This window comes from Myiozetetes cayanensis, unplaced genomic scaffold, assembly GCF_022539395.1.
Source record: "Myiozetetes cayanensis isolate MyiCay16 unplaced genomic scaffold, myiCay2020 scf5-8, whole genome shotgun sequence".
Lineage (NCBI taxonomy): Eukaryota > Metazoa > Chordata > Aves > Passeriformes > Tyrannidae > Myiozetetes > Myiozetetes cayanensis.
The window spans coordinates 29,012,651-29,024,895 of record NW_026087742.1 but is presented as its reverse complement, the minus strand read 5'-3'; the positions used below and the strand labels follow the sequence as shown (position 1 = coordinate 29,024,895).

Genomic DNA, 12,245 nt, shown 5'->3' with positions numbered 1-12,245 from the left:
TGGTATGTTCTCCAGCTGTGTTGCAGTGTCATGGCTCATATGCCTTTCCCTGACCTGAAAGGTCAAACATGACCAGCTCTGCCCTGCCTAACAAGGTGCAGCAGAACAAAGCAGAGGTGCAGGGGAAAGGATTAAACATGAAAATATCTCACTTCCTTGCCTCATGCTCCATTAGGACTTTCTTGTCTGGCTTTCCTGTAGCATCCTCCATCTCAAACTGAACAAACACAGCAGCTGAATCCCAACTCCTCTCTACATTGGGGAAGGACCCATGTCTTGAGTACCAAATGACATCTGGCTTAGCTGTAGCACAGAGAGAGCCCGATGGACTTGCCCTGTGTTACCCAGCAAGTCATTAACTCAGCTAAGCATAAACTTCAGCTCCTTCAGCTCAGACTGCAGGCTCTGCTCTGAGGCCCCTGCAGGGGGGGACAGCACCCACCTCCAGCACTGCTGAGGAGCGACACCCCTTGCACACCTCTGCAACAAGTGGGTATTATACCAGACAAGTACAGTGTGGTCTGTGCCACTGCTTTCTGGTCCCTTCTTCTAGCAAAGCCATTCAGAGTGGGTTTCACTTTTTTATAGCTGATTTATTCACTGATTTAGAGTTTCACTTTTTTATAGCTATAAGTGAACATCGAATCCAAACAGGAAAGATCTTTGAAATGCCTACAAAATCGAAGTACCTTTTTTTTCTGTGATGGCACTCTTGCTCATGGCATTGTGCTATGAAGTTTGGATGGGCTCTAGGGATGGATATCTCATGACACCTGTGGATACCTACTCTGTTATTATATAATCCTTGGGGGAAGCACTTTTTTCCTTCCATTTGCTCAGCATTTCTCAGTATGCAGCTTGGCTGATTGCCTCTGCTCCTACCACTGTGCATCTCTGAGGAAAGTCTGGCTCCAGTGCCATTCAACCTGATTTGAACATCAACCTCAGGGCCAGAAGGACCTTTATGAGATGCCTATACTACATTTGAGGAGAAAGGGAATCATGTAACAGCTAAAACTAAACATAAACTTTATGTGCATTTAGTATGTCTTTTTATATGGTAAAGCTTTATCTGAAAAGCAGAGTCATATGACTCAAAAAGAGCACAGATAATTGTCCCAAGTGCTGTTCTCAGAGACATTTGTAAATGCTTTGGCTTTTTCTCTCCCCTTCCTTGGCAATAGTATGAGTACTACAAAAGTAAAAATGAAAATAGCTTGTCATTCATTACTACATCGGGGAGTATCTTCATTTCTCTATAATATCCAAAAAATATCTGCGAACATGCAAACAATTTCTTGTTTATGTATTTTAAAATTATTAGATACCTTTCACTAATTGCCTTTAATGGATTTAATAGTGGGATTTCAACAACTGATCCTACTCTGTGTGTGCTGTGCACTGTAAGTATCAGACAGATCTCTCATGCCCAAAGGTTAACAACTTCAGTTATAGCCTTTTTTGCAACATACAGTCTAGGTTTCTTTTGAGAAAAGACCAAGTTTATGGAGTTTGTTGTAATATAACTGAGAAAGGCAGATAAACCCTACTTTGTGTAGGGCTTACCCTACAAATGGGCTACCTTACATCCCGTAAAATGTGGTCACTGGACTATTTAAAAATGCAGCCACTGATCTGCCTTGCAATTTAATCTACAAAGTGCACTAAAATGAGAGTAATTCATTGATGTCCTTGCCATGCCTGAATTTACTCATCTGTTCATATGGCACCACAGAAATATGGGTTATATCTGGCAGCCCAGCTGTCCGCGTCTGGGAAACAGTTCATCTGCCACCAGGCCCTTCTCTCAGGTTAAGATATTCAACAAGCAACTAAAGTGGATCATCTTTATTAGTTCTGGCATTTTCAGTTTCATTTGAAGTTTAGCTGATGAAACCTTTTTATGACATTTCATTTCACTGCATATCTTCCTTTTTCTGCTTGTTGCAATTTGTATAGTGTTCCTATTTCCTGAGGTTTATTGATAAAGGACCTTCTCTTCACTATGGTCTGTGAAATATTTTGTTTCCCACACAATAATAAACCCTTTCTTATGTCTGTGGGTCTTGCTCTTACTTCTGTTGATTTATACAATTACTTCTTCTTGTAATACTTTTTTGTCATTTGAAATAAATTGCTTTGGATTTCTATGCTTTAAATACACAGGCTGGGGAAACCAATATCACCATACAAAGAGGATATAGGTACTAGGGAGAGACATTCCTATTCTACTAGAGCTGCCGGTTTCCAACAGAGGTTCTTAGGTGAAAGGGCATGGACCTCCTTAGGCACAACACCAGTGTGTTCAAGAATCATTTCCTCAGCTTTTTAACACATGCCTGTTCTTCAAAGCCAAAGGCTGAAGTTCAGTTTATTGCTTTGCTTTGGCTTTGAGGGTTCAGTATTGTGCTACAGTCCTTGAGGAGACAGAACAGGAACATACTAAAGACGCAGGTGTCTTTCTTGGGATTATCTACCTTTGGTGACAGTGGTTCCAAAATTGCCTAAGACTTCTGTGGCGGACAAGGATTCCCACATATAATACTGTTGTGATAGTACTGAGAGTATTTACACCCACACACAGACACCTTTTTTTCCTGCAATTGCAGTCACCAGTGAGCCACTCTGTTATTGGACAATTGGCAGTCATCCACGAAGCCAAAGAATAGAAACTGGAAAGAAGTCAGAGAAAGCTATGCCAGAATTGAGTTAAGGTGATTAAAATGACACAGCTTAATATCTTACATTATTTTCAAGGGAAAATGTGCTTTATGTAGTGGTCATAAACTTGGGAGTTTATGGGTCTGGGTTTTAAACTTGGGAGTAGGACACACCAAATTTGTCTGTCATCTTTGCCAGGCAATGCACTGAAGACTGTACAGTTTAGAGGAAACTTTGCAGAATAAAGTGTTCTGTGACTGTAATTTATCAAAATTCATCATGATCTGTACTGACTTATTAATTACCTTTTGCACCAGTCAGTCCAACTCAAAATAATACATTTTTAAGTGCTGATGAAAAGGAACTGTAAATTAAATATTGTGGAAATTTGAATGCTTCAGAAAATAAAAAACAGTTGTAATGGCACACTCAGGAAAAGCAGAAGCGCTTCTGTGGCATCTGTTTCTTATTGACCTGGTGTCTTGCTCCATTTCAATATGATAACATCTGTAGAAGAAATCCAGTGTGTCAGGACATGTAACTTACTGGAATATCACTGTAAACTCTATGAGAATTATCTAGAATTAAACTAATTTTCCCAAGTGTTCTTTGGAACAAAATGAAATTTCAGAATAGTGTTATAGTTTTTTAATTCAGCATTAGAAATATATGTTTCAAAAACCTCCTATGAAACAGTCAAAAGATGTGCTATCTTTAAAAGTGAGAGTAAACATACGTAATAATTTATTTTAAATCAGGAAGAACCAAAATTAATTACTATCACTTAGTATAGAAATCCACTCTACATGAAAGGATATAAGAAACTTGGTTTAGGGATTTTGGTTAGATTTACTGTGATATGTCATAATTTAAATTCCTTGTGATCAATAATTAGGTACAATGATTCACTTGAGTTTTGTATCAGCTTAATCTGGGGACCAGTCACTGAAGATGTTAGACACGTACAGATTTTCTCTTGACCTGCCATGTGCACAGTGACCTCAGACACATATGAAGTATTGTCATAAGGGGAAACATCTTTCCTGTGGTTAAAATTACGACTGACAGGTCATTGAAACCACCACTGTACAGCAAAGATGTTGAGTGCCTTTTTCAGCAGTGATATATATAGAGCCTTGTTGGAAGAAGGAGTCGGTCTTGCAAACCCACAATCTCCCCTTCAGGACTGAGAAAAAACACCCAAAAGCTTTCAAGCTAAGGACAAGTTCAGACCACTTTTTCTGAGCTTTGTGAGAGAGGAGTCAGCTGAAGCACCAACTGCCTGAACTAATAGGGTCGTTAGTGCTTGTGGAGCAAAGTGGGGATTGGGGTGTCAGAGAGCTGGTAAGTGGTTCTCGGGGAACTGAGAAGGTAGTATTTTATACCTTGTGAATGGTAAATTCATGGAGGAAGATGATAGCAAATATCACTTTGAATCACAGGGTTTGATGGTTCTGTAGATCTATGAGTTTTGAATTATTATATACTCACCGTTAAATTGTACTTTGCATATGTCCATTCAGATTGGTTTTTGGTTTCAGTTTTCAGCAGTCTAAATGACAACAGAGAACTTGGCATGAGTCATGTTTTCCAGAAAATGCCCAGGACACTATTTCTTTGGAAACTACTATTTTGCACAAGTTATTTACTAAAGTAAAAGATGGGCGAGGACAAATTTTAGGGGCACTTCTGGAGAAAGATTTGTATGGGTTTTATTACTTGGCAGTTACACAATCCCTTCTTTTTATCAGTATTTCCATCTCTAACTGATAGTCTGCTAAATCTTCTGGTTTGAGTATGCATTCATTCCTTCTCCATATGACATATATTTATAACACTTCCCACCAGCAGACACTGGCTGCCTCCTGACTGTTTTCCTAACTTTTGCAGTTTACAAAAGGTGATAAATTCAATTCTACAAGAGTCTGTGCCTGATTTTTGAACACCATTCCTAAATTTCCTTTTATCTACAGACATTTCTCCTGGTCCTTTGCAGTGCTCTTCCCGGCTTTTTTTCTGGCTACTACATCAGAGTCAAGACATGCTGTTATAGCTAACATTTAGTCTTAACATTCACTTTTTTTCAAAGCTTGATCTTAAGACAAAGAGCAAATAGGGCTGCCTGTGCTGTTGCAGTCTAATAAGCTCTCTTGTGCAGAACAGAGAACCTCTGCTATTAACGTGGTTTCGCAAAGACACATTCAAGGTGGTTTGTGCTGCAGCATTTTCTCTGCCAGGTTAGTTGTACACAATAGAAATCTTCACAGAGATCATGAATCTCCATAAAGAGCGTTACTGAATCCTTTCACTGCACAGCACTGGAAAGCATGCAGATACCACTGTGGCTGCAATTTTAACAGTTTTGCATGGACTGTTGTAAACACCCCACCTAGTTAGGCTGGTCAGGAAGTGCTCATAGTTTGGACTGAATATTTCTGTTTAATGATCTGCTGGAATTTAGCTTTTTTTCTCACTAGATTCAGCTTCTAGATAAGCTCCTACAACCAGAGGTTTGCAGAAAATCAAGTCAAGTGAGCAGAACTGTTTCTGAGTGACCTCTGTTACAACCGTGACTCGGAGCAGCACAGATCTGAACTGGCAATGGGAAGGAGGAGCCTCCTGGAACATTTGCGCTCCAGGTGACACTGAATAATGGAAGATGATCACCATTCTGGGGAGGCAAGGATGTCTCCCAGCATCATTGGGTAATATTTGTACATATCCACAGTGGAAACAGAATATATTTCCATATCTAGAGCAGTGCCCCACCACATTTTGGGTTATATTCCCGACAAATTAATTATCTAACCTATAGCAACCTTGTCAGCTAATTATGGCGGTATTCTGTTAACATGATATGGGCAGTGTTTCTGTCTGTGGGTTTACTTTTGTTCTCAAAATACCTATAAACCTGGCTTTTGGCTTAAAAGATCAGAGCACCCCACATCAGAGTGCTGTGCTTGGATGCTGCTCACAGGGAATATTACCCTATGTTCAACATAGTTTGTATCCCCAACACTGCAGATTTCTGATGGTCTAAGGAAAACAGGGTACAAATATTTCAAAGATTTATAATATAAGCATTATCCAAATAAATACCCTTCCCCCACTTGCAGAGTCTCTGGCCAAATACTGTGCCTCTGTTCCAGCTCCTCCTTACCGCCTCTCCCTGTTTCCGGATGGGCCCTGGCCCCAAGCCTTTATCTCCTCCAGCCCCTGGGCTGTTTGCAGAGAGCAGTTATAAAGAGGCTGACTGAGCAGAGAGTGGAGGAGAATTACAAGGTGCAGGAAAACAGCAGCACCGGACCAGACTGAGTGTCTGCTTCACTCACCACGACCTGCTCTGCACCATGGGGAAGAACAAGCTGCCCAGCAAACCAAACATCTTCCTCCTTCTTCTCTTCTTCCTTCCTGGAAATACCTCTTCCAGCGCAGAACCGTAAGCTGCACAGGCGGAGGGGGGAGGGAAGTCTTAGTGCTCCCCTTTTCCTTCAGTTTTCTTCCTCTATGTTTGCCAGTTCTTCCATTCCTGCCCTGAATCCCACTAATAACCTAATCCCACTAATAAACCAAGCCCTGTGTATCCTGCACAGCTCTGGCAGTGCTCCCTGCTCCCACCCTGTAACCCCCTGGTTGTCCAGCCCTGGACCCCTCCCCACTGCCATCTCTGCCAGTACCCCCTTCCAGCCCCTCCCCTATCCCCCCACCAATGTCTGTCAGTGCCCACAGTCCTGCCCTGCAGCTGCCTGATGGTCCAGACCTGGATCCTCACAACATCTTTGCCTAAGTACGTTAACACCTAAAAACCTCTCAGGGCCTGGGGTTTTGTGGGCATGACAACAGAATCCAGGCACTTACCCTTCCTAGAATATCCTTGTTTCAGTCACTGAGTTACTTCTCCACAATCTCCTGTTGCTTTCAAGCTGGTTTGTTCCCCTTTCTCCTGCCAGTTTGTTTCCCTTGGCAGCATCAGATGTACTTGTTCTCAAAGAGGATCTGTGACCTAGATTCACTTCCTCCGGCACAGAGTCTGGCGCCAGCACTGTCCATTGGACATCCATGCCAGTGCTTTGCAGACCATCAGCACACACTCTGCTGATGGCCCCAAGGAGAGGGGCAGCCTGGGGTGGCACCGGCTGACTGGAGTCTGGTATGCCCACCCCAGCCTCACCTGGCAAAGAGTGTTACTCTCAAGCCTCTAATCTGGGTGGGAGCAGTCTTGATCTTCAGACCCCAGCTGCTGTCACACACTGTTCCTCTTGCTGTGGTGACAGAAGTGCAGCTCTCTCACACACACAGGTCTTGTAATGTTTGCTGCAGAGATTTCATGCCCACGAGCACTGCCATGGTGCTAACAGGTATGGCAGAAGGGGCAGCATTACTGCTGCCACCCACTGTGTGGTCAGAGGTGAAGTGATGACTGGCTCAGCCTCTAAGACCTTTGACTCAGTGTACCATCAACCCCTCATTCATCTGCTCTGTTTGGCTGCTTCTGGGGTAGATCAGCCAGCCAAGTCTGCCTTGGGGTCAGGCAGAGGTCTCTGGTCTCTCTACAGAAATGTGATGTAACTAAGTAATTAAGTAATCTTAATTCATCCTTGCTCAACATCAGGGGAAAAGGGAATAAAACCATACTGTTCAGACTTTGGACAACATAGAATCATAGAACCTGGCCTGGGTTGGAAGGGACCTTAAAGATCATCTGGTCCCTGACATTGACAGGGACACCTTTTGCTAGACCAGGTTGCTCAGAGCTCCATTCAACCTGGCCTTCAACACTTCAGAGATGGAGCATCCACAGCTCCTCTAGGAACCGTGTATCAGTGCCTCACCACCCTCACAGTAAAGAATTTTTTTCCTAATATTTAATCTAAACCTATTGTCTTTCAGTTTTAAGCCATTGTCCTGTCACCATGTGCCTTTGTAAATAGTCTCTCTCCACCTTTCTTGTAGGTTGCTCTTTGTCCTGAATCTGAGCCCCAATTTGGGAGGGAAAAAGGAGGAAAGGCTGAGAGAGGTGGGAGAGACAGGGGTGTTATTGTGTTCCCCAGAAGGAAGATAGGAGCCCAGCAGGGATGCAGTGGAATCTGAGCTATGAATTGCTAGTTAGTATAAGTGGTTTTAAGTGCTGCAGGGTAGATCAGGTGCTGTGTATAACACAGAAGGGAAGCCACCCTTGAACTGAAGTCAAAAAATAACCTTCCAGCTACGACTTGCTTACTGTGCCCTGTGCAAGTAGGGATATCACTTCTTTGGGCAGCAGCAGCTGCTATTTCAGATGTGGCCAGCTGCACAGGAGACACAATTAAGGTTCAGACTACATATTAAAAAAACCTCATTCTCAAAGTTAGTGCAGCACTGGAACAGAGATGGTAGAAACTCCATCTACGGAGTCCTTCACAACAGTGCTGTTCCAGGAGAGAATTTGGGCTTGAGACATCCGGAGGTCCTTTGCAAACAAAACTTTTGTGGTTCTGTAAGATACTGAGCAAGATATGTTTTCTTTGCTTCTTTTTCTTCCATTGCTTTTCTTTCTCTGTGTCGTTCTGGAAGAATGCAACAGAATGTTCTCCTGTTCTGTTATGTGGCTGTGCATGTAAGCTCTTTTACAGCGCAGTGTACATGCTTGGCAATACACTGCATATGGTCATAAATGTGAGGTCATAATGACACTTGAATTGGCAGGTTTGGATTTGGGCTGATGGAGATGATGAAATTCACTGCCTTCTTTGATTAGGTGCTTGTTCTAGTAAGTAGTTGAGATTCAATACACAGACAGACATTATTCCACCTTAAGCTACGGTATTACCTTCTCTGTGTAGAAAAACTCATCATTTTTGCCTCAGCCACTCTCCCTAGGGTCTCCTATTCCTCCTGTGATGCATGCTTCTGTCAGAGCCACTGCCTCTCTTGTCAGAACAGCTTGTTGCATGCAGGGAAGATGCTGAGGTCTCTTTAGGCAGCTTTTTTGTCTGGAATGTCTACACATGGATTTTGTGACCCAAGTTACTTAAAGCCTTCATAGTACTTTAATTCATCTAGCTCTTTTCACCAACACATCCCGAAACACCTAAAGAGAGGTCTATAAACAGCATATTTTATATCTTCATTTCAAAGGCAGGGAAGCCAGTCTAAGGGGAAGTTCTGCAAGTTGGCCAAATTTCAGAAGAACAATGAACAGGAAGAGAAATGAGGCCAAATTCCCCACGAACTAGGTCACACTGTCCCTTCGATAGACTGGACGTTATTGTCAGATTGCCAGTACCACTGACAGGAGACAGGGAAAATGAGATTAGGGGAAACAGGCATGGGACGAATTTGTGGTGAAAAGGCTGTGGAAGAAGGGAAACACTGGAGAACACAGAGAGTTGCAAGTAGTAAGTCACTCCTTGGGTGGCTGGAGTTCCCTCCTTTCACTGCTTCTGAAGCAGCACGGACTGAGCCGAGTTGCAGCCAGGATCTTCACCACACTTCATCCTATTGCCTTGTGGTGAAGGAAATTGAGGTACTGCCTGGGTTCCACTGCCTCCACAGTAGCTTTAGGACTTCCCAAAAAGCCCAGAGCCCAGGCAATAATGTAGCTCTGGATGGACCAAGCTGTATTTGTCCTCTACTCCCTTCTGAACACCTTCCTACACTCCATTTGTTACTTATTATGAATGAGAATTTTCCAATAGTGATCAACAGTGCTCAAGTCTGGGTGGTAATAGCCCACTTAGTGATATTATTTTTCATTTATGAACAGTTCATCTTGCCATTTATGCTACTCAGTCCTACCATATAACAAAACTTTTCCACAAATACATAAGTAAATTTTAGGTATTCTTACCCTGGACAATTATCAGAAAATTTTACTTCCCAGATCATTTAGAAGTGTACTGAAGAACAATGATCCCAACAAAAACCCCTGAGATTTTCATTGGTTCATTACCCTTTCTGTCCTATCTTTAACCAATTAATCCGGGTCAGAATTAATAATTCTCATTTATTAGTAAAATGATCTCTTTTACTGAATGACAGTTGAGTTTAAGGATCTTTTATGAGGGACCTTTGCCAAAAGCTCTTTGGAAGTGAGAGTACACTTGAGTTGAAATAAAACACTACACTCTGAAGCCCTTTGTGTGCTCATCTTAATAAGGTCCCAAACTGTGAGCACTCACATCTTTGCTCAGCATGTGAAAGATTTGGATCCTGGACAGGCAAAGACTGGAGCAGCCAGACAAGTGGGTGGTGTTTTTTTCAACTGTTTTTAGCTATTCCCTTTGAGTCTCAATAGGAGATTGTGGGATATACAAAATTCAATTAACAGCTTGGAACCTTTCAAACCGTCCTTGCTCCCTGCTGTGAAGCCAAACAAAACATCCTTTGTAAAGCACTCTCTATTAGCATAGAAATTGTTCCTTCTACTGCAAGCATTTTCCGGCTTTTAGGCTAATTAGTTAGGCCGTTTAATATGTATAAACCCAAAATAAAATGAACACTCATATTATATGCACTGCAGTTCACAGGGATAGTAATGGATTAGACATACTGATTTGTTAATTTCCTTTCACTTAATACTGTTGCATTAAAACTGTTTCACATTTCTGATCTTTCTTGCTTCCCTCTCATCCTAGGCAGTATATGGTGCTACTTCCCTTTCTGATACACACGGATTCTCATGAGAAAGTCTGTGTTCAGCTGACCCACCTGAATGAGTCTGTGACTCTGAGTGCCACACTCGAGCATCAAGGGGAGAACAGAAGCTTGATTGATGATGTGGTGTCAGAGAGGGACGTGTTCACCTGCATCCCTTTCTCTGTGAGTATCTCATCCTTGTGGGATGATCTCTTATGTTTATTGGCATGATGTAGTAGATCCAAACAGTCCAGAAATGAGAAGTAAGACACACTGCAATCAGTCTTCTAAGCTAAGACAAATGAAAAAATTAATTTGATGTGGATATCCAACTGTGGTTACCTTATGAGGAATAATTTTCCAACATTGTCAAATTCTGTGTCCCTCGTGATATTTCTATGCATGCGTGACTTAGAGAAGTCTTTTTGGAACTTTTTGGAACCGCATTTTTGTTTGATCTATATAAGACTCGGAGGAGAAGTATTGAGGTGGAATCAAAACTGGGGAATGGTTAAAGATAGTGAGGTTCATGAGGTCATTTGTCTCCTTCTGGAACTTATTCACAAATTTTTACTGCAGTGGTTGGTGACTAATGTAAACAACAGGTTTCACCACCTAATTAATGAATCTGGGTTAGTTTTGGTTTTGATAAATCACCGATACAATAGAATAAGATCAGATTCAATATTTCTCAAACAAAAGTGTATGAATGAAGGAAGGGAATCATACTTTTCTCTTGCTTCATGCACTGACTCTTTTTTGTCCCTTTAGGGAACTCTCTGACCCAGCTAATACTCTGTCCTTCAAAGGCTTAGGGCAATGGGGTGAATCTGTAAAGCAGTTTTCCTCTTCATTTTCCTTAGCTTCCAAAATCCAATAGCACATCAGTGGCATTTCTCACTGTGACGGTGAAGGGGGACACACTGCAGTTCAAGAGCCGCAAGTCAGTGCTGGTCAAGAATTCTGAGAGCTTGGTCTTCATCCAGACAGACAAACCCATCTACAAGCCTGGGCAAACAGGTACAGGGAATTGGGTTGGTGTTGACTATGACAGGATAACATCTTAAGGATTTAATTCCCCAGAGGCACTATACTTTAAAAGTTTTCAGATTTCTTCAAGGGGGCAGTTAATGCTCTCTGTAAATCTCGTTTCTGTCAGCTGAGATCTAGGGCATGTGGTACCTTCATCATTTCTGTTTTTCATACTCCAGGCACAGCATCTCAACCAGATATAGACACAAGCTCAGATTCATTCTACTCAACTAGTGGCACAAAACTGGGATGACTTCAAAGCATAGTCTCCCTTGGCTGCACCTGATTCAACAAAGCAGGACAGGCACTCCCAAGGGACAATTAAATTCAGCCAAGACCTGATTATCCTTCTAAATTTATCTGCCCCTCACCATCTGAAAAAGAAAGAACCTGAAGTACTTGCTTCTATTACTGAGAGATCTCAATTCAGAGCCTGTTGGTCCATGGAATGAATCTGAGCTATAAGTTATTGAAACACTGACATTTCCTGATAATGGCTAAAAATTTAACGGTGGAATTTCTTTCTTTTCCGTTACACCCTTCAGTTATGTTTCGGATCGTCTCTCTGGACAAAGACTTCTACCCGCTGAATGAGAAGGTAGAGTCTTAATTACTTGTTGTTAACCAGGAGGTTTAATTCCCAATTAAGACCATTATTGTCATCACCCAGAACCACTGAACACAGCCTTTAAAGCATATGATACTCTCACACCATCCTCCACCCATTTCATATTCTGTCCTGGGACACACTTCACCTATCTCTATTGTCTGAAAAACATGTCCCCTTTTTCAAAAGCATACAGGTGTTTAAAGCCAGATTTGCAAAAACCTGTATGTGGCTAAGCATCTAGGCAGGGATCTCATTACTGAAAATGTGGGTGGGACAAGTTTCCATTGGAAGTGACAGGTGTGCAGTTGTTTCTGGCAGTGGGTGC

General features: G+C 42.1%; 1 protein-coding gene and 1 long non-coding RNA gene across 4 annotated transcripts in view; one reads left to right on the top strand and one right to left on the bottom strand.

Annotated features, from left to right (window-relative positions):
* The window catches only part of LOC126649517 (uncharacterized), a 59,122-nt gene extending 52,049 nt beyond the window's left edge, over positions 1 to 7,073 (bottom strand). For all 3 annotated transcript variants that reach the window (XR_007631062.1, XR_007631061.1, XR_007631063.1), the window contains exons 1-3: positions 6,520 to 7,073; positions 5,994 to 6,105; positions 4,153 to 4,213 (exon numbers count right to left, since the gene is read on the bottom strand). This is a non-coding gene — a long non-coding RNA (uncharacterized LOC126649517). The remainder of the gene's footprint in view (positions 1 to 4,152; positions 4,214 to 5,993; positions 6,106 to 6,519) is intronic.
* LOC126649511 (alpha-2-macroglobulin-like) overlaps positions 5,958 to 12,245 on the top strand; it is a 37,332-nt gene continuing 31,044 nt past the window's right edge. Inside the window, 4 exon segments of the mRNA XM_050333719.1 lie at positions 5,958 to 6,100; positions 10,278 to 10,461; positions 11,142 to 11,298; positions 11,856 to 11,908. Of these exon segments, the coding sequence (XP_050189676.1) occupies positions 6,012 to 6,100; positions 10,278 to 10,461; positions 11,142 to 11,298; positions 11,856 to 11,908 (483 nt within the window). The 5' untranslated portion in view covers positions 5,958 to 6,011.